Below are 26021 nucleotides of genomic sequence, written 5' to 3'. Positions count from 1 at the left end.
CAACTGTACAACCATAGTTGGTTCTCACCTGCAAGTTTAAACATGGACATCTCAAGTCTGTAGCTGAATATGTGAGCATGCCCTTCATTCTTACTGTATATGTTGTTAAGGTCAGCTGTTTTAACCATTTCATTTCTTAGTCTGAGAAGCTAAAAAATGTACAACTTCCAGAATGTGCAAAATGGAAAAGTCAGACTTGCATTTAGATATGTACCCAAAATGCTGTCTTACTTACTGGAATTGCTCCTGAAAGCATGTTATCTAACTCTTTTAGGAGCCTAAAATGCAGTGCTTAAGACATTCAGAGCTAACTCGCCCAGAGCAGGGAGAATGACAGATTACTCAATTCCCTTTTCAATTACTTAACCACAGGATCATCATTCTACTTCACTCAAATTGTGGTATATTGATTTCTGTTGTGACTCAAAAGATTTTAATTTTTAATAAAAAGTTAGCATGATATTCTCTCTATGTATATAAATCCAGAATAATCTGCCTTTTTCAGGCAGGGTATTTAAATTAAAAGAGCCCATAATACCTACGATGTTTATAAGGAGCAATCCCTGAGTTCACTTAACTAGTCCCCCCTTGCTTAGTTTCCCCATAGGACAGCAGTAATGCAAAAGCCTTTGAGGCCTAGATGAGAGAATTGTAACATAATGAACTCTTAAATTTCAATAACCCTTAACAAAAACTGTTAAAAAGCTCCCATGGTATAGAAGAGTTTCAGAATATCAGCTGATTTAAATTACAGGGAAGTAAAAGGAAAAAATTAACCAAAGCTTTTCCCTCTTTCCCATCCAAGGCCAAATTAAAATTAATAGATCTAGGTTTTTGGTACAGGTAAGTTCTAAAGAACTTAAATTGCTTGTAGGCTCAGCATAGTGACCCAAAGTCAATTTTACTGAGAAATGTAGTAACAACTCAGGTGAATAGATTTCCTTTGGAAAACTCAACCCCCAGTTAACTGGGAAGTCAGGTGTAGCAAGTTTGCTAATGCAACCCACGTTCAGGGCAGTGCTCCTTCCCAAGCTATCAGCATCTCTTAGAAACCCCCTGGCCAGGTAAAAGCTTTTATATTAGCAATCCCACGAGTGTTATAAAGTTTCTGGGTGGTTTTCCATTTGAGAGCCTAACTCTAACTTCCAGCTCCATGGAAAAGCTACATAGTGAAACTTGGTGTGAGTATGAAAAGGAAATTTCTTGGGGACCTTCTGTGCTTTCTGGCACACTTCCCAGGAAGGGACTAATCAGTAAAAAGCCATTCTTCACACTTGTTCTTTGGCCTGTCCTCTGTGACCTATTTTCTTGACTAATCCTGTGATTTTTATCCCAGCCAATGCCAAATTGCCTCTGTTTATTGCTGCTCCTGGCTTGCTCTATAACTCTTAGCCCTCAGCAAGATCTTGGGGGGAAATGTGGAATTCTGAGTGGTTTGCCTTGCTCTGGGGTCTCTGCTGAGCAAAAATACAATATAAATAACTCCAAAATTCAAGAGCAGCAGCATTTTCTATATTGGTAAATGAAGACTTTTGTGCAGATGAGATCTTTCCTAAAAGATAAAATACAATCAGGTCATTCTGTGTTCCTGATGTGAGGTTTGTAGTCGAGAAAGCAAAGTAGCTCTTGTGAAAAGCTTTGCAGTAGTGTCCGTGCCGCTTTATTTCATTACCAAAAGAGGGAGCTCTCACAGAATTATATATGCTCTTAGTAGTGTTTTGCTTTTGTGATAAGCTTTTCAAGAAGTTCTGAATATTTTTTTTGTCGTTTCTCACAAAACTTGGGGCCTTTTTAGTTTATAAGACAATAAGTTTATGACACAGATGATGTGAGCTGTGATTTTTTTTTTTTGCCATCTTCAGGTTCAAGGTGATCCCAGGTCACAGGTAAAGAAAATAAGCTTTTCATTGGCAGAGTTATACAGCTGGGTATTATTAAGTACATGATGTGGTTTCATTTAATACCATATTTTAGCATTCCAGTGTTAGAAATTCTAATTCTTCAAAGCTGGACAATACTATTTGGGCATTGAACTTATTTTAAATGATGCATGATTTTGTGTGCTCTAATTTGGGTTCCATGCTGCTTTCTGTTTATATGAGCTGGAGTTACTAAAACTGGTACCTGAGTCACCTCTTAGCCATCCTTGAATGTTTTTATTTTTCCTGAAAGACAGGTTTTGGGAAGGGTGAATAGGACCTTTCCAGTCTGTCTTATGATATGAGGGATAAATTAGTGCCAGGTTTATTGGTAACTGCTTCTAGGGAATCATTCAATAAATTTTGGAGGGAGGGACTTTGAGAATTACTCAACCTGCTACTGAATTTTACCAGTGGATTAGGTTCAAAGCAGTAAGAAAGTACAGGTGCTTTTTTAAGTGGTTGTCATTTGGGGGAAAGCTTGTGTCTCAGGTTCTGCAACAGAGACTGCAAAAATAATAATTTTACCAGAGAGACTTTGTGAGTGTTGATTCATGGTTCACCTGTATCTCCTTCTGGTTAAAGGAAACTCTGGCCAAGAGAAATTACAAGGATTTTAGCTGGTCTCTGCTGTCCTTTCTGAACCTGTACTGTTCCCTAGACTAGTTCCCTTTGGAAAAATTTCTTTTCAACCTAATAACTTCTCTGGCTCTGTGGCTCCAATACCCTGCTTGGTATTTCCCCTGTTTGCTCAGTAGCTCTCTTTTCCTTTGGGATGTAGTTGGAGCACATGTGGCATTTCAGCATTTATCTCCCCTCAAATCAAAGCCAAACCTACAAAATAGCTTAACTTCATGGGATTTCAAAGCCAGTATGTTGGCAATAGAATTTTTAAAAAAATGTCTTTATTTGATACTTAGAGATATTTTTTCCTTGCTGTTTAAAAATGCAAATTTGGAGGCTCTGGTGTGACCTGTTTTAGTGAGATTTTGATGCTTAGGACCAGATTCTCAAAAATACATTGAAGTTTAAGAGGCATTTTGTGTCTAATTCACTCCTAGGTCAGCTGTTCTTTAAAATGTCACATCCCAGCTCTTGGCAAGACTGGAGCTTTATATAGCAGGATTGTTGCATCAGAGTAAAATCCCATTTAGAAATGCATATTGACGATGTGTTGTTAATAGATATTGTGTGAAGATTGCTGTGTGATTATGATACCATAATAGCAGTGAGATTCAGAATATGTGCAAGGAGCAGGTTGGTTGAGATAGGATCACACTTAGATTATAACTTTTCTTTCTCTTTTCCATTATGTTCTTGTTGTTTTGATCACTTGTAGTGTTCTCAGTGCTGTGCAGAAACATGCAGGAGACTCGGGGCACAAGCTGAGTCAACTGCAATCAATGTGACAGAAAAAATAACCTCAAAATAATTTCATGCATTTTATTGAAAACAAAACAAAACCCAAAACTGAGTTAAGACTGAAATATACATGTTCTGCAAAGGTAATATGTCTCCAAATATTGGAAGCTCCTATATACCATACGTGTTGCAATTCCTAAGCAATACAGCACATGTTTTAGGCTATCAATTCAGAACTCACTGGCTTTGGTTAGTTCTGCCCATTCCCAATTTTATATAATGTGAATGTGCTTGTCATCATAAGTAGAGGAACAGTTCCATAATTAAAAATCTGTGCATAATTCAAAGTTGACACAGTAGCAGTACTAAAAGCCTCCCCAACCCAGAAAGTTTCATGTTCCTCAGAGTCCAAAACACCTAGTTAGGAAAACCTGTGGCCAGTAAAAATTAGTTCTGTGTGGCTTGAATAAAAACCTAGCTATTTTTTTGAGTTTAGTTTTATTGTAAGAGGTGGATGAAAGCTGACAGTTCTGATTTCTTTGCTGATCAGAAGGCCGAGTCAGCTGGTTTGTTTGCTTATTTGTTTTTAACAAAAGTTTCATCTTCTTTCTATGTAGTCTTCTCCCAAGTCAGCTTCCTAATGTCACTTTTTAAATCTTCACTCTTCTTAACACTTTCTTTGCCATTGCCCCTTCTTTTGCCAGCTCTTAATATACAAAAGAACTTTTCTACCCTAAAAGCATATTGTCTTTTTTTTTTTTTTCCCCCAAGGAGCTTTTTAACAGTAAATCCCTAGTGATTTTGTTTAGTTTTCTGATCACTTGAGATGGAAATTTATTCAGACTTCATAAAAAAGCCCATTTAAAAATACAGGTTCTGTTGTATTTTCTGAACTGTTTTGTTTATTTGGGAATATAAAAAGACTTGAGCTCTCATATTTTTTTCCAGTTGTAAATGAGCAGGGATGTGTACCTAATAACTAAACCAGTAGAGACACTCTCTTCTGGAGGGGTCTGTGGGGAATAAAGTAGCTGCCTGCTGAAGTCTGCCTGGCCCTGCACCTCTGCAACCTCAACCCTGCAAGATCTTTTCAAAAGAAAAATTTTTCTGTCTTCCGTGTCCAAAGGAAAAATTTCAGCTCTGTAGGTACAAGAATGAATCTGACACCTAATTTCTCCACTGTAGATTGGAACATTTACATTTGTGTTGATCTTTAAAATATATATATAATCCTGAAATATAGCTGTCTGACACAGAGTTCAGGGTAAGAACAAGGATAAATCTTCCTTGCATGTTCACATATGGAAACTTTGTTCACCTTTCCTCCAACTGTGAAATTGGTTTGAAATGATGGAGTGATACTTCCTCATGAGTTACTCTTGATATACCACAGCTCTTTTGCTAACTAAAAAATATGTAGTCTTTGGGGAAACAAAATATCTTTCCAAACAGTGTGCAAATGTTATTGTTAACATTTAGGTAATTAATTTTCAATGCTAATATTCAGTGAATGTTTTGGAAACCTCTTGGACTTCTTAAAAAGAAAATTGAATAACAAAAATAAGATAAATAGGAGCAGTTTAAATACAGGCTATTTGAAACTTCCAGCTCTCAGAAAGAGTGACTCACAAGTCAGGTAAGCATCCACATTTCAAATTATCCAGATAAACATATATTCTGTGTAACCTAAAGGACAGCTGCTTCATGGTAGCTTCATGACATATTACTGAAGTCTTGACTGCATGTTTTTTTACTTGTGCATAGGTAAATCTCAGCTTTTGTCTTCTGGACATCTTGTTCTGAGACACGATCTGCCTTCAGTGACTGTCTCAGCAAGGGGGACTGGGAAACTCATCTTTTGGTTGGACTGAACCCTGAATCAAGAGCACATTTGTGATGCAAAATTAGCAGTTTCATATAAAAATTGGTTAATAGGTATTTGGTTCCCTTCTCTCGTCCACTGAAGTCCCTGTGCTTTGGGTGCATCTCAAAACAGTCTTGTACTTGTCAGTCACCATGCAGGTCTTTCACAAGTGTTTATTCTGTGTTTTTTAACCACTATTAGGTACCTATCAGCTAGAAGGTCCCCAGTGCATTGCTTAGAGAATAACTGTAAAAGTGATCATTTGAACCAGTTAACAACAAGGCTAATGAAAAGAGCATTTCAGACCCCTTATCTCTGCTCAGTGTACGGGACAAATGTTATTCCTTATTTTATTAGTCAGAATAACCTGACAAGGACTGAAGAGAGTAACAAAGTTGTAATATCTGGGTGGCCTCATTTTCTTACACAGATATCCATCTGAGGCAGCTCTCAGGCAAGCTAACTCAGCTCAGTGATTTTGATGGACCCAACTTTTATTTTCTCCTTTAACATAACATGACAAATTGCCTGTGACAGGTATAACTCCCTTCAACTGTTGTGAATAAAAATGCCTCTGGAGTGGTTTTCACAGGTTAAAGCACCTGAGTGAAGGGTTTAGGCTAAAATGCCAAATTTCAAAAGTGGGAGAAAAGTGTTCCAATTTGGATGTGCAATGTTAAGTGCCACCTTGGTTCCAGTAGCCTCCATTTTATTGCTTTTCTGAACAGTTTTCAGGACACCAGACACAGATTAAACATGAACTACACTAGATAGTGAACGAAGGCAGGATGATCCTGGAAGGGGCTAGAAGGTGTCCCACGCTGCCCTGTTAGGTTTTGGGAGTTTTGATACATGTTGCAGCCTGAGTGGACCTTGTTCCAAATTCTGTGGCTCAAGATGTTCAGTTACAGGGTTTTAGAATTTTTTTAGCATGTGCCACAGAGAACTACAAATAATTGTTGAGTGTGTTTGGAAAGTAAAGTTGTTTTTGCCTCCTGGATAGCTCATGCTCATTGCTGCTATTTGACTTCTCCAGAGAGTGCTTTTGTGGGTTGTAATTAAAAATGCAGTTTTTAAAAGAATGATGACTGGGGTGCTCTGAATAATTTGCTAAGTGGATGTGACAAGCAGTGGGTCTGATTTGGAAAAAAAAATCATTTTTTTTGAGCAATAGAGAAACTAACTCACTGCCACAGATTGTGAAGGGAAGCAGACTCAATCTGAAATTAGATGAAAAGCTTGAAATTAGATGAGATCACAATAGCCTGATATATAGATTTATATATTTGTCTATACGTACTACATTCTAATTTAACTTTTCACTGTTATTTTAATCACATTGCCTTGACTTACACAGTAAACAAGTAACTCTGCACAGGGTGTGGGGAAAGATAACTAGATAAAGTAATCCTCCTAAATTAAATGTGAAAACACAGGGATTTCCCCCCCACCTCCCCTCCTGCCTGGCCCTACTGCAGAAAAGTCTTTGGCTGTAATGGTGCCTCAATATTGAGTCAGAGCAGAGCTTGAATGGCTGCAGTTAGTTGTCCTCTTGCTGTAAAAGGAAAAAATACTGATTTTTGTCCAGGTGTTGTGCCAGCCTTTGGAATCGAATGTTTCCTATCTTATTGGTTTGAATTCCCATAATACTAGCAGTTTGAAAACACAGATGACACCGAGCTATAGGGCTTCCACTGGTTGAAGGGAGTAAGGAAAGGGTGGAATAGGAAAAATGAATGTGGCAGGACTGGTGAGTCAGTGAGTTTAGAGCTAAGATCAGAAAGTTAGATCATCCAGTCTGGTGCATGGGAAATCAGTTCCATGGCCTCCCTTCACATTGATTTCCTTTGGCTCCTTGAACAGATACTGCTTTAATTAGGAAATGTGTGTGCTGCCATGTTTCTAGGGATGACAAAATGCTAGCTTGGTCTTGGATAGGTGTGGTAATTTTGAGTATTTCCTAGGTTTTTCTTCTTATCTACAATACATAGCCTATATGGACTCCTTGTCTGTAAATATTTACTCCTCTCTGTACAGTGCAGAAGTCAATAGACACCTCAATATAGACACACCACATACATGAACATTTACATGTCTGTGGTAGCGTGTACATATATGCAATGTATTGTGTGTGTGCATATATACAATTACAGTAATGCTAAGTGCAAAACTAACTTTCCAAACAGAATAAGCTCTGTCTTTCCCTTTTGAATGCTTGGTTGCATAGAGCTGTAGGTGTGAGACTGGTAGCTTTGACATTGCAGGGTGGTGCCACAAATGGAAATCACTACAGAAGGATTTTGGAGATGATACAGCCTGAAGATCTCATCCACACCACTTTACAGTCTTCAGGTTTCCCCAGCATTTACAGTGCTTTCTGTTATACAGAAAGCCCAGCTATTTGGGCTTGCAGACAACCAGTTCAGTTTGCTTGCAGAGCTGAAATATGCTCTGTTGAATGTTTAATGTTCGGAGATATCTGAATGTGAGATGCTAGAAATATAGCCTATTTTTGAGGCTTTCTTCTAAATAAAATGGCATGCACTACCATTGTATGCAAGTCACTTGGTTGCTGTTAAATATTGCTGTCTTTGAGTGGAAAGGGAATATATTTTGAGTGTTTGCAGAACAGCTCCAGCCACTGAAGCTATGATCTGGAAACTGCTGTGCTGTGCTCTCATACAGCTTGTCTGCATCTCAGGCCAACTCCAGCACCATAAGCGGAAATAACACCTGAGATAAACACAACCAGATAATTCCCACAAAACCAGAAATAAAGGCAGGGAGCCCTTGGATATGGAGGGATTTAGGATCTAGGGAGCCAGAGAAAATGGCAACTAGGGAAGGCGTGTTCTCTCACATTATTCTGTTGCTGAATCACAGGAAATTTTAAAAAACATAATTCTTAAGTTGCATGTATGAAAATGTAATTTTTTTGAAATCTTATATTCAGAAGGAATTTACTCATGTTGCAACTTTTAAGTGTCTTTTTCTTTCCTTTGTGTTGCTGCCATTACGGTGTGAAACCACAGGAGGCCTGTTTCTAAAGAGTTTGTCAAAGATTTCTTTTTCCTTTGGCTGGGCCCAGATGTATGAGGAAGTGGATGGTGTCAGTGCCATAATTCAGAGCTTTGTTTTCCAGTTAAATGCAGCCCTGAGCAGAATTCTAATACAGAGCAGGAGCCAACCCAAATGCAAACACATGCTGCTCCCCAAACATTCAGGTATTTAATGGCTTACAAAGGACTCTTCTAGTGAAAATTTCTCATGTTTCAGAAAACTTCCCTGTAACTCCCTCAGAGTTTTAAGTATTTTGTTTTCTTTTGTTTTCTTCTCTTTTACAGAATTACATTTTTTTCCAAAGCAGTATTTTCTGTGAACCCGTCTGCCTTCTCACCCACCACCAGTGTGCTGGCTATCCTGGCAGGATGACAGTTTGTTATATTAGGTATTAGTTGAAATGGAAAGAGCAGGACAACTGCTAGCTAAAATACTCAGGTTGAATTTGGACTTTGGAACATAAGTCCCAGTTTCAATATTTATTTAGTTATACACAACAAAAGAAGGTTTGGGAGAAATTATCTGGTGGTCAGAGCATTTGTAGATGGATGTGAGCAGCTGAAGTTCAGTCTCAAGGTCCAGAGGGAGCAGGGCAGGGATGTAAACCTCTGAATTTTTGCCTCCCTTATTGTGTGATCACAGGCTCCTGAAACTGCATGTTTAGTTTTAAAATTGCATATGACCTGTCTGTTACCTGAGACATTTCATAAACAATGGCTAGTTAGTCAATATCCCATTACTGCTCTAGGTAGATATGCTTGGTTCTAATTAAAAGCTCATCGAACACAGGTGCTTATCACCCATGTCCCCCTCCAACAAATGGTGGAATCTCCAAGTTGATAATTGCTTGCAATGAGGCTGCTCCTTTGCTTCATAAGATTCAACATAAGGGAGGAATTCACCACTAAAGAATGACTGTGAAGTGCCTAAAGCAATCTGCATCATGTACAGATTTGGGTTGTTAATGGCACCGTGTGTGGTCTGTATAGTTTTTCCTGCCCTGGTTAACTCTTCTTTTTTCTTTTTTCAAATGTAAAGAGAAGAGTTTATTAGCTCCTGCTGCTTCCTATGTACTCTAAAACTTAATCCACTGTTTGTGGCATTACAGTAATCTCCGTAGGCGTTAAGTAATTGATGTCACAAGCACAGGATTATAACCACAGCTCTGCAATTTACATAATAATACATCAAACTATGAAAGACCTGTGTTGTGGTTTGTTACCAAAACACACCCTTTAAAATGCTGACTGAAATGGTGGAATGAATAGATCCCAAATCCTTGCAATATAAGTATATATGCTTAATTTAAAACATGCACACAAACACAGCCCCATTTTTGTTAGTGGAACTCCAAAGAGGCTGGATTCCAAGCTGGATGTGGGGACAGATCATTGGAGAAATGGGCCTTAGTCTCCTCCTTCATTTCTGGCAGGTCCAGTGCTTTTGGGGAAGAGCAGAATCATAGAATCATGAATCATTAAGGTTGGAAGGGACTTTAAGAGTTCCAACCCCCCTGCCATGAGCAGGGACCCCCACCACTACACCAGATTGCACAGAACCTCATCCATCCTGGCCTTGAAAACCTCCAGGGAATGGGACATCCACAGCCTCCCTGGGCAACCCATTCCAGATCCTCACCACCCTTATAATGAAGAATTTCTTCCTAGTATCTAACCTGACTCCCCTCTCTCGGTTTAAAACCATTACCCCAGGAACAAGGCACAGAGAAGGTATGGGCAATATCATCCAGTCTTATCCCCCAGTCTTTACTGAGGCAGAAATACCAGTGTCTGTGCGTGTACCACACACATTCCCTTAAACTAGTAATCTGAAGGGTGACTAGAGCACTGGCTGGCTCTGCATTCACTTGTCTCAGCATTTCAGGCCTGAGTTAACTAGGATGGAAGCCTATGAACCTGGGAGCTCTGAGTCAAATTTGCCAGTTTGGTTCAATAAAGTGATTAAATTTACTTGCCATGTTTTGACTTGGATTAAAGAGAGACTTATTAAATAATCAAGGATGTCTTTTTACATGCACATCTGAAAAGATGCACTGTATGTGCATAGGATACATCATCAGACCCTAAAGTTGCTACCTTTGGGTTGCTTCACAGAGGTACATAATGATGCTGGTTATTTTGCAGAGGCAGAAGGACAGAAAACTTAGGAAGCTTTCTGTTGTCATAGCTCTCATTGGCAAAGTTAAGGATCAGTTCATTCCAAAGCTGTTCATTCCTTCTCTCCTTCCCTCCAGAGATAACATAGTCTTGATGACTTTTTCTTGTGATTGCAAATATTTATAGTGAACTGATGGGTTGTTGTGGGGTTTTTTTTGGTTCCTAGTGGTTCAATAAGAATCTGGATACTATCTTTATGAGTGCTCTATATGTAAATAAGGCAACCTATAGCTAAAGCACCAGTAGATGTCACTCAAGAATATGTGGAACAGACTGTGAAATTGTGTGACCAATAAAACTGAGTGTGCACCTTTCAAATGGGCTCCGCTGCACAGCTGCTCATGTTGCTCAGCCTCCCACGGCTGTTGCTTTGGGCAGTGATTTACTGCTTTGGGTAGCAATTTGCTCAGCAAGGCTTTGGGGCTGTGACCTACTGCCAAAGGTACTCCAGAGTGTTTGTATGCATGCCCAAAGATACCTTGCGTGGCTTTTCAGTCTTTCCTTAGCCTTTGTTGTATTTGTGTTCTTTCTAAATAGCTTTTCAGCATAACAGGACTGTAAGAACTGGGGAGGAGCTTGTTAATAAATAATACATATAATAATACAAAAATACAATATAATCATGCAATAATAAGTAAATAATTGGGGCTTACAGGAAGGCTGGGGTAGGACTTTTTACAAAGGTGTGTAATGATAGAACAAAGGGTAATAGTTTTAAGTTGGCAGAGGGTAGATTTAGATTAGACATTAGGAATAAATCCTTTAGTGTGAGGATGGTGAGACACTGGAACAAGTTGCCCAGGGAAGTTGTGGATGCCCCCTCTCTGGAAGTGTTCAAGGCCAGATTGAGTGGGGCTTGGAGCAGCCTCATCTAGCAGGAGGTGTCTCTCAGGGGGGTTGGAATTCAGTGATCTCTAGGGTTTCTTCCAACACAAACCATTCTATGATTCTATTAGTACATTATGCCTGCCTGCTGTGTTCTTGAGATAAATAATCAAAGCTGGGAGAAGGAGAGTTCTTAGTTGCCTGTTCAGCAGTGTTTTGGAAAAATAAGAAAGTATCAAGTATCCTTGCCACTCAGCTTTTAGGATAGAAATATGCACGTGTCAGATATTAAATAGAGGAATATGTGAACTGGAAGGATGAGCAAAGTTGCCTGATGGTTTGGTGCTGCCTTTCATCCTTTGGATTGGTTTTGATTTTAAACCAGAATGGAGTTATCAAATATTGCAGTGATCCAATGTATGACAACATTGCTGTTTAAATGGTTTAAAATGCTCCTTATAGCTCTCAAACCACTTTATAAATGTTTCCCCACACTTATAATATCAATAATTGATTCCACAGAGTAGGCTACAACAGATGCAATTTACTAAAATCCCAGTCAAGTGTCAACAAGCTGACTGGTTCATTTTATCATTATACCCGGAAACTTTAGCAGCTACTAATAAAAGAAGTACAAAATGTGAGATTTTTCTTCATTATAGGAACAAAAGCCTGTGATTTCAGGATGGAAAGAAAAGATTATTGCTTGGTATAACATGATCATTAAAAAAAAAAAAAAAGCTTTAAATCATCAAATTATCCATTTTAACAGGATTTGAATTAGTAGCTTATCGGGGTCATTATTTAAATCAAGAGTTTTTCTTTGGAGATGTCTTGCATTTTGAAGGAAAAAGGGATTTGAGTAGACAAACTTGGATTTGAGAAACTAGACATATATGAAATGCTCATTGAGTTTACTTTTTTCTAACATCTTACTTCACCTAAGCCTTCATTAGTAAGATTTTCCAGGTCTGTATTAGCTCTGATTATTTTTTAAACTGTCCAACAACAAACAAATAAGATGTGGTTTATACTCCTTTATCACAGGAGTGCTTTTTGCATAGGAGCAGAACACACCAAGTTGCACAGCGTGTCACCTGTCAGGTAGCAATGGGCAAGGGTGGGACGTAGCCTTTAATGTCTCCCTCCCTGCACCTTCTCCCTCTTCTCTCCCCTTGACTGTGCAAAACTGTGGAGGTTCACAGTGTTGTCCATGGACAGCTGTGCTGGGGCATCCACACCTTGCCAACTTGCACTCTTAGGATCTCTCTCATCTTTTTCTGAACTTCTGGGTTCTTTCATGATATAAGGTTAGCTGATAGCTCTGTAATTGACATTACAGAGTGTGACAATAATAAAGGCCACAGAAATGTGAAATCCACCTTTGCAAACCCTGCAGGACACACACAGCTCTGTTTTGTGAGAAGATGCACTGTTTTCAATTAGTCTTATGTCAACACAGTTTATAGCAGAGAAGCACTAATTCAGAAGTTAAGAGGAAAAGGCACAATTACTAACACTTTGTGGCAAAGCTTCCAAAACCAAAAATCAAACAAAAAAAAAAATCATGCACTTAATTTCAATGTGAAACCCTCTGAATTGCACAGATTGAAGCTAGTAGGGAGAGATGCTGGTTCAAACCATTAGAATCAAATGGAAGAGATGAATAGCAGAGACCAGGCTGGGAAAAGTTCTGCTGTGGTTCCAGAGAGTCAGTTTCAGCTTTGTGTGGGTGGACTATGGTAGGAGATGTGAGATGGGCAGGCTACCTTTGGGTTCATGGCTGCAGAAAATACTGCCCATAGAGCAAAGGTAGCGAAATGGCACAAACCCAACAAGAGTTTTCAAAAGCTGAAGCTGATCTCAGCTCTGGGCTTTGGAGTTTTTTTGTGGAGACTTAGAGCAAGGCAGAGATAGATGGTCAAGTGAAACCCCTGCCAGAGGATGCTGTCTGCTGGGAGGTGGGTGAGTGGGATTGCTGAAGGAGTTTCTGGCAGAGCAGCCTTGTGAGTGTGTTCCCTGGGTGGCTGGCTGCCACCTCCAGCTCTGCTTCCCAGCTCTGCTGGGGCTTGGGGGCTTGGAGGTGATGTGCTGGGGCAAGGGTAAGGATATCTCTCAGATCCTGGCTGGAGAAAGAGTGCAGGAGGAGGAAGATGACTTTATAATTGCTTTTTTAATCAGTCTTTCTGGCTATATTGACTTTATACTTGACACAGCTTTGGCTGGCAAGTGAGGACCAGATACATTCAGAATTAGATATGACTAGGCTTATTCTTACATGAGAAGAAAATCATCAGTTGCTACAGAAACAGCTCCATATCAGTCTCGTGGGGCATCTTTGCATCTGGCTTTTTTTCCTTCTCTTTTGCTAATCTGTAGATAAGAGTTAGAGCAAGTGCGGCACATCCCACATCTATATAAAAGGTTGGAGGAACTCTGCAGAGAGCAAAGTGTGAAAGAACATCTTGTAGATAAGCTAAACTTAAATTAATGAGTTAATATACATCCCCCTCCCCAGTTTTATTTTCTTCTAGATTTGTAAATCTCGATGAGTTTACTTGTGGTGAAAATTAAATTAAACCGGTCAGAAAATATTTTAAAGACCACTAAGGAAAAAAAAGGAAATAAACAGAAAGGAAGTTACTAAGAAAAACTTAAGAAACAATCCGAGGGGTGAGTTAGAATCTGTGTCAAGAATATCACGCACAGCAATGGAATAGTAATCCAGACTCACTTTCAGGAAAATTGTTTAACTTGATAAATTAAGGTATTAGTTAAAAATAAGTGTATATTATGGGTGAATGGGGACCATTCAGACACTTCAGACCAGCTCACCAGCGAGGCTTTTCAACTGGTTTTCTAAAATGTAATGAATTATTGATGCTTAGTAGATGAATATTTATTGAGGGAATCAATGCTTAATTTATTAAAAAATTGCCTTCCTTGTATTTTAATATGATTTATTACTCATCAGCGCTTATTGCATTAATTAAAGATTGTGTTAATTTTATGGAAGTGAACATGATCTGCTGCAAGTTTGCCCTAATGAGCTGCTGGGACCGTGCCTCTGGGTAGCACCAATGCTAGGAAACCTCACCAGTTGGGAAGTGGGTATGAATCCTCCGTGGACTCTTCCTGCCTTTGGGCTTCCAAATAACCAGCAAAGTGGTTAGGGTAGGACAGGATTATAGCAACAAAGATACTGGGGTGATCCAGGGAATCTTTTAGCTTGCCTCTTACGTTATGGTTGATGCTGTGGAGATCATTTTAGTGTTTCTGATGGAATGCCCTTTTGTCAGCATAGGTGAGATGGAGCTTTAGTGATATTGGAAACTGTCACCTCTTGCCTGACCAGGGATGATAGGCATTACAATTCAGTGCTTAGGATTTAAGGAATTCTTGGAACAGTATGTTGCCTGAAAATGGGGATGGTCCCAGGCATCTCTGTAGAGGCAGGTGTTTGAGACATGGAAAATTACTGAAGACAGAACAAAAAAAACAGACATCTTGTGAGAGGAGTTTTTCAGGAAATCTGTCAAAGCAGGGAGAGGGTGATCATACTGGAGGGGAGCAACAGCTGCAATTTACATTCAAGGGAGAAGCAAACATATAAAGCCCCATAGCCATGGTACTTCAGATGCAATTATTTTATTAATCTTTGTGACACTTGTAATGTCTCTCTCTTTAAATTCAAATTCTGCTACTTTTATAGCTACTCATAAGTGTGCCAGTGTGGAGTTTGTTGTTTATTTTGGTTTTTTTGAAAAATCCATCTAGTTGCTAAACTGCTTGTATCCAGCTGAGCCCTGGAAACAGCAGAGAAGCTGGCCCTGGAGATCCAAGAACAGGCTTGAATTTCTGGCAATTAATTGGATCCATAACTAGTGCATTTTTGCATGTTTAAATGCAGAAAATTAGAATGCACTTTGCTGTTTCCTCCTCTCCAGGTGAGTGTGCACAAACTTCCCTTGCTGAGCTAAATTAAAGAAACCTCTTGAAGGGCTGCTGAAGGTCAGAGCAGAGCAATTTTTCCTCTCACCGTGCACGGGTCAGGCAGTAACCGCCGCGCTCCAGCTCGGAGCGTTGGGGTGGAGCCAGTGCCAAGAACCTGGTGGCATTTCAAATCCCTTGCAGCAGTTAGGTGTTAGATGCAAAAGATCAGTGCTGCTCCACTTGAAGTCAGAGAAATGGCTTGAGCTTAAAGTTCAACACATACACAAAGATTTCCTGGATCTGGAGTTAATTTGTTTTTTCAACAACCAGCTTGAAGGCACTGCACAAACAGGGGAAAAGTTACAAACTGAACATTTGACTTGTCATAATTCAATTTTATTTCCCATTTTGTTAAGCCTATTCTATGTGCTTTTGTTTTCTTGCAGGATCAAATTAAGCTTTTTGGGTTTTCATTTAATGTTTATTTTTACCATTGTTAATAGACTCAAGGCAGGACCCAGGGCCAGCTGGGCAACATGCCTTTCTCTCTATTCCAAATCTCTGCATTTTGCAGCCTTCTCTCACACAGGATATTTATATTTCACTTTTTTATTTTTTTCCTCTTTTTTTCCCCAGTAGTGAAGCTTTCACAGAGTGTAGGCTTTGGATATATATTCCACTCTTACTGTTCATTAAGTACACATCCAGTTGTGTTGAGAAACAGAAGTAAAGCTTTTAGCCCAGTGGGTGCTTAAACCCTGGCATTTCATAGACTTTTATATATGAATCAGGATTAAAGAACAGGATCTGTATAAAATGTAGCTCATTAGGAGATGTTTTGTCTTATGGCTCCCATTGGTGAGGTGGGTCCTTGCTTACACTATTGTTTTATTGCTCTCTGGGAAAGGAGGGTGGGTTGAGCAGACACAGTGAAGTAGGGAGAGCGTACAGGAATGGTTCTTGTGGAGGTGACACAGGCAGCAGCAGGGTCTTCTGCTCCCTTTTACTATTACTCTGGCACACCTGGAAAAAGGCTTGGCATAAGCTGGCCTTGGTATTTTATAATAAGTAAGTATGATGAAGCACACTGCTAAAATTGTATTCAGAATGACTTATCAGACTTTAGAGAACAAGAAGTGCCTATGAAAACAGACAGGAATGGATTTTCTCACAGATATGATTTGTGTTGCACAAGAGTGCAGGTACTGAAGGCCAGGAAGGTTTCAGAAAATGTGTTTGTTCAGCCTGAAACTCCACTTGGCTTCCCAGCCTGCCACATTCACTGCTGGGCATACAGCTCAGGTTTATTCAATGGATGATCAACTGTGTCCATACACTTACGCCAGTGAAGCTTTACTTACAGAGAAATTATAGGTTTGGAAAGCAGTTTCATCAGTTTCCAAGGACGACTGTTTAGGGTAGGGAATACCAAGTCGATGTTTCTTCCTCAAGGACTTTCATCTGTCACCCTGGGAATACAGTGAAAGCAGTGATGAGAATTAGATTAGAAAAAGATCAATAGGTCTGACAATAAATGGAAGTAAGACAGACATTATTGAGCAGATTAGGAGAGAGAAATTAAACCAGACAGTATAATATTCGATGCCAGCTAATGTTGGGCAAAGCTAGGGAGAAGACAGTAAGTTAGAAAGTGCAATGAAGAGGAGGCAGTAACAGTCTGTCTGTGAGATGGGGCAAGCTCTGCTGGTGATGGGAAGCTCTCAGCCCACAGAGAGGTGGAAAAGTGTGGTAATGGTCTAAGGCATTGGTGGGATAGCTTGTTTCAGGCAAAAAAGTTTTCTAACCTTTTCATAATACAGGTTAGCTTACTCTGTGAAGTTTTGGAGCCCTTCCAGAAACCTGTCCTCTCTTTGAACTTGATTATTTGTGATAATAACTCCCTGTATTTTGCTATCTGTCCAAATACCCAGTGATGATCAAGTTTGGCAAGCTTTTGGGAGAAGGGATATCTGATGGCAATGAGATCCATGGGCTGACTGCTCAGCATGAAAATCATCTTTCCTTTTATCAGTCTTGAGTTCATCTAGATCCTTTTACATGTCTTTGAAAGGTTCACCCCAAGGCGACATAATTGTTTTTGATCACAGACAGGCTATGAATCAGTGATTGATATGAATAAAGAACTTAGAATTTCTTGTCTTAGTTTTTTGTCTTCTTCCCTGTGGAATCAGAGATCACTTTTATAAATATATTGGTCCATCTGTGCTTCTAGCTATCCATTTCAAGTATATATTCCAAAAAAGAAATAGTACCACTTTATAAGTGCAAATAAAAGCACATAAAAAGGACTGAGCAAGGGGCTTTTTCTTTCTCATAAAGTACATGTGGATCCCATCCAAAAGAGTTAACACTGAGCCATGTAACTTGTAATTAATTCTGCTATAAATGTCAGAACACTTACTTTGTAGGTCTAAGCTGACCCGCTAAAATTAGTCCCCTTTTAACAATTCCTTTTATAATTTGTTTTTCAGCAGAAACGGCGGCTTGACCTCCTGACAATAACCAGCCCCGGTAAGTGAGCTCTGCTGTACAGCTCTCTTCTTTTTCTTAAAGAGATGCTTGTCTAAATGTGTTTTTTCCCTGTCTCTGACATGCAAAATGAAAAACACTGTTCCCCAGAAAATCTTTCATATAATAACAAGTGACAGCTATATTGTGCTTGGCAAAGCCCCGGGCAGTTAAACGTTCACAGAGCTGCCTCTTCAGACCTTTACTCTATGAGTTTGAGTGCTGATATTTCTTTAAGCCTCCTGGGGATACAGTTAACGTTGTGTCTGTAGGGCAGATGCCCTCGAATTCACAATGTGTGTTCAAGTATTACAGAAATGCAAGTTTTACTTTCCTTGGTGGCAAACGCGAGCAGTTCAGGAAGTAAGGAGATGGTGGCCACCTGTGCGTGTGGTGAGAGACAGGAGGTCCAGGCTTGTTAGGTCTGGAGAACCCCAAAGTGGGTTAGAAAATTTATAGGTAAAATTAAAAGGCTCTAAATGATGTGCTTCATAACTGCTTGTGTCGTTTGCCTATTGAGGAGATAAACCAGTGTTACACTGGGGAAGCGTTGGGTTCTTTGGCACATTGAGTTTTGAAGTTCTCAGCTCCGTGATTGAAATGCAGGTGGTTTGCATGGTCCTCCTCTTTGATCTCAGCTCTTAAGGCTGGGTGGCTTTTAATCTGTTGCTGTTTTTCTGGCTCAATTTCTTTCCATTAGCTGCTACAGAAGTTGGCTGCCCACTAGTTTCAGATGTACACTGTGCTTGAACGGTGCTACCTTTTGGTTAACTTTTTCAATTCTTCAGATGTATGTGCGTATTAAGCTTTCAGTTTGACTTTAACTGGGACTAATGAGTTCTGGCTTTAACTGGGAATAATGTGTTAGCAAAATGAACAGGTGTTATGGGAAGTGAACAAAATGTGACACACATTAGCTTGGATAATAATTTTGCATCAATAATTGTTCTGACACTCTAAATGTAGATATCATCGGTGACACGGTTTCTCCTTCACTAACCTTGTTAAAATAACAAGAATTAAAATAAGGAGGAGGAACACTTTGTTGGGACAGATGTTTGAGGCTATTGGCAATTGCATCACATTTTTGCACGTTCACTTTTTATGCAGTTTGCAATTATGCTAATGTCTGCTCAGGGCACTTGCTGATAAAAGCAACAATACAGTGTGATACAGCCATTGTCACTATTCTGACTGAAACTTCAAGGACAAACATGGCACATTTTTCATTTTTTGTATCTTCAGCATTCCTTATTTCTAGAGGAAAAAGAAAAATATCTCTGAAGGTCTTAATCATAATAAACATTCATATCTTGAATAAGGCTTCCAAAGTCTACAGCCGTTTTTTTTTTAATAAGAGAAAAGGAGGGCTGGGGACCAGAAAAACTGAATATGAGACTTTTCTGTAAAACAAATCTGTGCTACCTTCCTCATAATTTCAGATACAGTATTTACTGGAACAATGAAAGGGCTGACTAAGTTGAGTTTGTGCATGGATATGATCACAGTAAGTAGCTATCACTTCACATCTCTCAACTTAACACAGCAAACTACTAAATCAACACAGCAATTAGTTGGAAGCATCAAAATACCTAAATACTAAACCAGCTTTCAATAACTGTAGGTAGATGAACTACATTAACAGGGGGTAAAAAAGCTTTCCATAACACGTTTTTTTCTGAAATGTGAGTTTTACCCTTTCCTATTTAGCCAGAAATTGACAATAATTAGCTACATAGGAAAAAATAGCATAAAATTATGCCATGATGATGTAATTGAGTATGTCCAGTTTTGCTTTCAGTAAAGGGAATTTCAAAAGCAGCCTGATGCTGGATCATGCCAAACTTTCTGAAGAGCTTGAAGCTGAGTTTTTTTCAAAGAGGCTGAAAGAGTTAGGCTCTTAATTCCTAGCAGGACTGGAAAACATCAACCTCTGGATTAAATGGCCTAGGTTGAGAACTTCTAAATAAAAAAAAAAAAATTTAAAAAAAATAATTAATTATATATATAAAAAAATCATAGTATTGAAGCTTTTATCTTTCTTCAGACATAGGAACTTTTAAATATTTCACTTTTTGAGTCCTTGCTTTAGGATCTGATGTCAACCATCTGCTTTGAGAAAGCCGTGATATCGTTTAAGGTGGCTGAGATCAACCATAATCACTGTCAGCCCTTAATTTCCTGATTCAAATTTGGGACTGAGCTATTTAGTTGCAGCTGTTAGTCCTTTGGGAGTTGTTCCTGTTCTCCACCTTGCTGTGGGCAGGCAGACTTTGTGTTGGTCGTGAAGGTCGCTGAGCCTTATTTATAGGTAGAAAGTCCTACGTGTCTCACAAGCAGTATGAGCCATCAAAGCTTTACTGCTTAATTGTAAGAAGAGACAAAGGACTTCAAAATCAAAGGTGACCTCTATGATTTGCACATCTGTCATGACAGATACTATCTTTCTTTTGTGTGTGTGTGAAATTCCAGGACCAGTTTTTGTACATTTAGTCAAGGATTGCTTGGTGATCCCTTGCAGGTATTAAACAGCTTTTCTCCATGTACCACTACAAAAATTTCCAAAAAATTATCATCAGATTGATGGCATCAATTGGAAGGTACAGTAATGCCATTTATGTTAATTATGGATGTTGAGACACAAGTGCCTAAACATTCAAAAGAGTTTGTGACATCACAGAAAACTTAACTCCTGGCAGTCACACTGTTCTCTGTGGCTGTTTTGTGATTCCTCTGGAATCACCAAGGGGTAGGAAGCAGGGTAGGGATCCCTACCCTGCCCATGCTGTGCTCAGCTCACCCTGCAAGGATGACCCAAAGCTGTCTCTTGCCTTACTCCAGATGCTTCCAACCATGAAACAATGTGTGCCTGGCTTTGCAAAATCCCACTGAGCAGGTGCTTGACTTCAAAGCACATTTGTATGTCAAACTGGACAGATACAGATCGTTAATGTGTGACCGGGAGTGAGGGCATGCTAGAAAAAAACCACAAAACCAAAACAAAACAACAATGAGCAAACAAAATCAAGGAAAAAATGCAGAGGGTGGGAGCTATAGCTCCAGCTGCACATCTGCATACAACATGAAGAGCTGACCTATTCCAGCACCTCTAAGGAAACAGGTACAGAAAGCTCTGCAATGTGCCCCAAGCTGGAGGAAGTCTTTGCTTTGCTGTGGGTCTCAGAAACAGCCAGCCACAAATGATGCATAAGCTGGGAGCAATCCAGTCTCCCTCATGCTCAAACGTATTCCTTTGAAGTACCTGACACCCATGTAAAATGTGGGAGGGAGTTCATTGCTCTGCCTTACTGCTGAGTAGCTGCAGGAATGTTAAGTTAAATTTCTCAGTGCTCTTGCCACACTCCTTTCTTCTTGCCCCTTGACACACGAGTTACAATTAAGCTCTAACGCGCTGTTTGGTTCAGTGCTCAGGAGTCAGAGCTGATGTGTGCAGTGAGGTGGGGGAAAGATGTTAAAAAATCATTAGTAGCTGGCAGGAATGTGCTGGCAGGGGGTGGGACATAATGAGGTTTAAGTTTTGGTAATTGAAATTTTCTTTAAAATTAGTTTTATCTCTGAATTTGATGCAAACCCTTTTCTTAAGGCTTCTTATGGTTGACTTTGGGTTTTAGGCTGAAATCTGCAGGTGCTTTAATTTGGCTTTGCTGTGCAAAGGATCTGGGGATCCACCCTTAACTTCTACCTGATCATGTTTTAGTAACACTTGGAACATGTACATACAATCACATCACATTTTGTGGTAACCGCTCAACAGTTGCAAATGAGATATCTCTGTTTCCATAGCTTTTCCATGGAGACAAAGCTTTTTGCATCTCTTGTGTTTATGATGGTAGTACAGCTTTCCAATTTCTCTTCTCAGTCAGATAAGTTCATCTCCCATTGAAGTATTTTTTTTAATTATTGATACCATAAATGGAAGTGAGTTGGAAACTATTGGCTTTGAAAATAGCTACCGTGATATTATCCAAGAATCATCAGGAAAATTCTTTCAAAATTCTCTTTGATTCAGCCATCCTCAGGGTTTTATCCTTCTCTACCAGTCAATTTAAAATAACATTCTCTTGAAATCAGTGCAGTGTCAGGAGAAATTCATCAGCACCATCGGTGCATGTTTCCCAGATGTATATAAACCTGTTACATTTGGCAGCCGTAAATTGATTGCATTTAAAAACCTGGGGTAGTTGAATATTCCGTAGTGCCCAACTTGGCTACAGCATAGAATATAAAGTATTTTAAGTTTCTTTTGGCTCTGTTTTAGTTGAAATCAAGTACATGCCGACTCCATAATTCCTTCCTTTTGGTTTGCTCAGATTTTCCTCTGACCACATTAGAGGTTTACATGCCGAGACAGAGTAAGATATTACTAATTCTTTTGGAGTGGCACTGAGATTTGATCAGAAATGATAAGGACTTTACGTGCGCTTCCCCCAAACATCCCAGCTCTTGCATTTTTCGACCGGGGAAAAAAAGCTTGATTTTAAAAGTATTCATCAGACTGATGTATGTGGTGAAACTCTTTTCTCCCCTTTAATTTCATCAGTGCTGCATGCTCTAAAAATGTCTCAATTTCATTAATTTGTGATACACTGCCACAATGAATTCTTTTAAGGTGGCTTTAGTTTCTGCCATACATATTTTACTGCTTTAAATTATAGATATCAGACTGTTGCCTAGTTAATTTCTTTGGTTAGGAAAATATATTTCTACTCTTCTGGCATTGCATAAAGTGATATGTGGGATTTGCTGTATTTTTTAGCTGACTAAATTTTGCCTTTTTACATATTACTGTTTATGAGACCTCAAGTAAAACTAGGTAAAGGAAGGAGAAGTTTTATCATATATTTGAAAGTTTCATTTAACTAAACATTTCTCCACTAAACCCCCCTGCAAGACTTTTCCATTACCTTCCTGGATAGTCTGGCTATCTATTTCTTTCTAATTGAAGCATGAAAATAATATGAACTCAAAGTCATGAAGCTGTAAGACACCTGTAAGAAGGTATTAGTAAAAATGATACAGAGTAATAAGATGTGACAGAAAGTTGTTTTCTGCTAGAACTTGGGTACTATTTTTGCTAGTCCTTATTAATTAATAGTACATTGATTTTGGTCTAAGTATGTGTCAAGGGATAGCATCTGAGTTATTCAACAGCCTAACATAATTACTGTTCGTGTTTGTTAGTGGAGCTTCATATGCTATTTTATTTGAAAAGGTGGTGGAGAAAAGAAATTACTTATCTTTCCAGTAATAATTGAGTCTCTTTTAAAGCTCAGTGATGGATAGGAGTGAAATTATTTGTCATATCACTAAGACACTGGATGTGAATCCATCCCATTTCCCCACAAAAATGTAAAATAACTTGGGGGTACAATACCTCTTTACTCAGCAAGGCAATAGATGCCCGATAGTTTGTTTGAACCCACAGTATAAGAATTTCTTTACCATACAAATAAAACATACATGCTGAAGTCTCAGCTTAAATTGAAATTCCAGAAATTCTAGAACTACAGGATGAAGTTTGTTCTAGACTTAATGAAATTTTAGCAAGATCAAATACGACTAGAGTGGGGAGAAAATATGGAATTTTTTAATATATACATATATATTTTTATAATTTTTTTGTGCCATTAGGGTTGGTTTCAGCTGGCCTGAAGCTAAATAGGAAATTTGAATGAATCTGATTCCTCATCTTCACTGTATCTGAAGAGTTGTAAAAATTCCATTTGCTGTTCTAAGGAGGAAAATATTGTTGCTTGTAATTACATATTAGTGCAGCTCAGTAACTTCCTAATTCCTCTCTTTGCTGGAAAAACTGCTACAGAGATGCTACATGTTCACTGAACAGTGTTGCCCTTCCCACCATCCTTTCCCTGTGCATGTTCCAGGTGAACAAATCCACCCTGATCTTTCTGTCTGTCCCCTGGCCTATCAATGTTAGTCTTCCCAAACACCATTTATATCCATCTCAAATATCAGTTTTGAGACCTACTGAAAAGACACTTTTTTGTTCCAGTAATGAAACCAGATATTTTTTCCATTTGCTTGCAAAATATTTACATTTAGTAAGACTGTTCTGTTCCCAGCTTTGTATTTTTTTTTTTTTTCTTAAAATGACCTTTTTTTGGGGGGTACATGTAGAATAAGTGATATTTGCCAAGTCAGAATCAGACTGCAGGTACTCTTAAGACTAATCCACTACTTTTGAGGAAAAATATCAAGCTTTTCCACAATAACTTATTATTATTCTGGGTCACCATGATGTTTCCATGCACCTTGGCATGTCCCTTTAATTGGATCCTTACATAGGAAGGTCCAGCATAGTTGCATTGAAAGCTGACATTTCTAACAAACTGACCTTTTCAGGCCCAGTGATACTCCTATAATGATTATCCTCTAGCATTGTTTGGACACAATACCACATACTTCACAGCACATAAAGAATATGTTCTTTGAGAACTATCCAAAATGCCCAATCTCAAGTTAGCAAAATGAGAAAATTGGGTGCAAACATTCATCAGAGTGTTATTGTGCAGGTATCGATTTGAATGCCCTTTCATTTCTCTGGAAAAAAGTGTTGTATTATAGAGCTCTAAATTAACTTCTGTTCTGCTTTTTTTCCCCAGTAAGTATAAAAAGGTCAAATTCATTCATAAGGCTGAATAGATTTGCAGGATATAAGCAATAAGATAGCAATCAACCTTCAAATAACCTTTAAAGAGACAGTATCTTTTCTTATGAGCAGTAATTGATCTGCTCATTAAGTCACTGCAGACTCTTTGGGGCTCACCTAGGCAAAAATGTGTAAGACCCATGACAAAATGATGTCAGCTAGAACAAAACAGGAATAAATCCTCATATGGAAGTATAAATACTGTGCAGGTTTTCAGGGGTATAAAGTTGATGGAAGGATTGACACTACAATGTGAATTCCTTAACTGTTACAAGGCTGAGTGAAAAAAGATGTACAAAAGACCTTGAAGTGTAAATTTGGTATTAGTGGGGATGATTATGATGATGATGATGATGATGATAACATGTGCATACATGCCCAAAACGTGAATAAATCTTCACTTTACCTACTGTAAATGCAGTGGCTGATGTGGGCAGGTGATCATTGCAGTTTCCCTGTATGTAAAGGGGAACAGGTGCAAGGGAGTCTGCAATACATGGCGCTGGCTTGCCAGCTGTACTGCAGTCCCTTTTTTAAGGCTGAGCCAGACTGTGAAGCAACAGCTTTCTTTGCTCCAGGACTGCTTTTTGGATGTATGGAGGGCTAATTTTCTCTGCCTGCACAGAAAGAAAATCCGCATCCACCTTGTTGCAGAGCTGATTCCCTGCCTGCAGCCTGTTGTAACCTTCACACTGTCCTGGGCTGGGTGTTTCTGCAGCTCCCTTGGTGTAAGGCAGAGAGAGCAGTTCAAGGGCTGCTGGAAATTTTTTCTAGGAAGCACTATTTAGCCAGAGGCTTGCTTGAAGAACTGGGATTGTCGGTTTAAGATACCAATCAGAAGATTAGTGTTCTGTCCATGTCCATATTTCATTTCTGCATGTAAATCCATGTTATGTTTTTAGTATTATTTTTATGAATTGCACATAGGCTGAGGACTATCTGTGCATAATTGATTACAAGGAGTTGTCTTGGTTTTTATCTTTGATCAGAATTTTCAGAAGCAGCAAGTATCCCAGGTGATGAAGCTTTTTATGCTGCAAATGTTTGCATATAATGTTTTCTGGTTTACTTCACAATGTGCAGAATGAGCATCTGGCTCATTTAGAGAGAGTGAAAGTGAGCAATTCTGTACACAGGTGTATTGTGCTTTTTCTCTTTTTGTGTAAGCTAGAGGAAAACTTAATTCTATTTTTTTTTTCACCCCAGGCCCCCAGCCTTTATTGAGTATCAAGTGTTTTTAGAGAATGGAAAGCTTTCTTCCTTTTTAATGAAATTTTAATTTGCAAGGGTATTGGTATGGAAACAGTCTTCACCTAGAAATTTGTGTTTATTTGTTTAATTATGTGCTGAGTGACCTAAACATGACATTTTCACATGACAGTGAAAATCAGTGTATTAAAGGTCTGAAAGAAAGCAGAGACTGTTACTGGCACTATAAAATGGAGTGCAGTGCAGGAATTTCACAGCTCTGCACCTCACAGCAGACTCACCAGTGTGGGCCCAGATGCTAAGAAGCCATGTTGTCTGGGTGCTGTGCTAGAGATAAGCCAGCCCTGACTGAGATGCTGTCATTCCAGTGCTACTGAATTGTATCTGGACCAGAACCTCTGCTTGTGAGTTTTTGGTGTTGCTGTGTTTTTTTGTTGGTGTTGTTCTTTTTT

At 39.0% G+C, this 26021-nt stretch overlaps 1 protein-coding gene across 1 annotated transcript in view; it reads left to right on the top strand.

Annotated features, from left to right (window-relative positions):
• AGBL4 (ATP/GTP binding protein-like 4) overlaps positions 1-26021 on the top strand; it is a gene marked incomplete at its 5' end in the record, with an annotated part of 892811 nt that overhangs the window by 438906 nt on the left and 427884 nt on the right. Inside the window, one exon of the mRNA XM_010004032.1 lies at positions 17633-17672. Within this exon, the coding sequence (XP_010002334.1) occupies positions 17633-17672 (40 nt within the window). The remainder of the gene's footprint in view (positions 1-17632; positions 17673-26021) is intronic.

Source organism: Chaetura pelagica, unplaced genomic scaffold (genome assembly GCF_000747805.2).
Source record: "Chaetura pelagica isolate M959 unplaced genomic scaffold, ChaPel_1.0 scaffold18, whole genome shotgun sequence".
Taxonomy (NCBI): Eukaryota; Metazoa; Chordata; class Aves; order Apodiformes; family Apodidae; genus Chaetura; species Chaetura pelagica.
The sequence above is the reverse complement of the archived record's forward strand: the minus strand, read 5'-3'. Positions and strand labels throughout refer to the sequence as shown.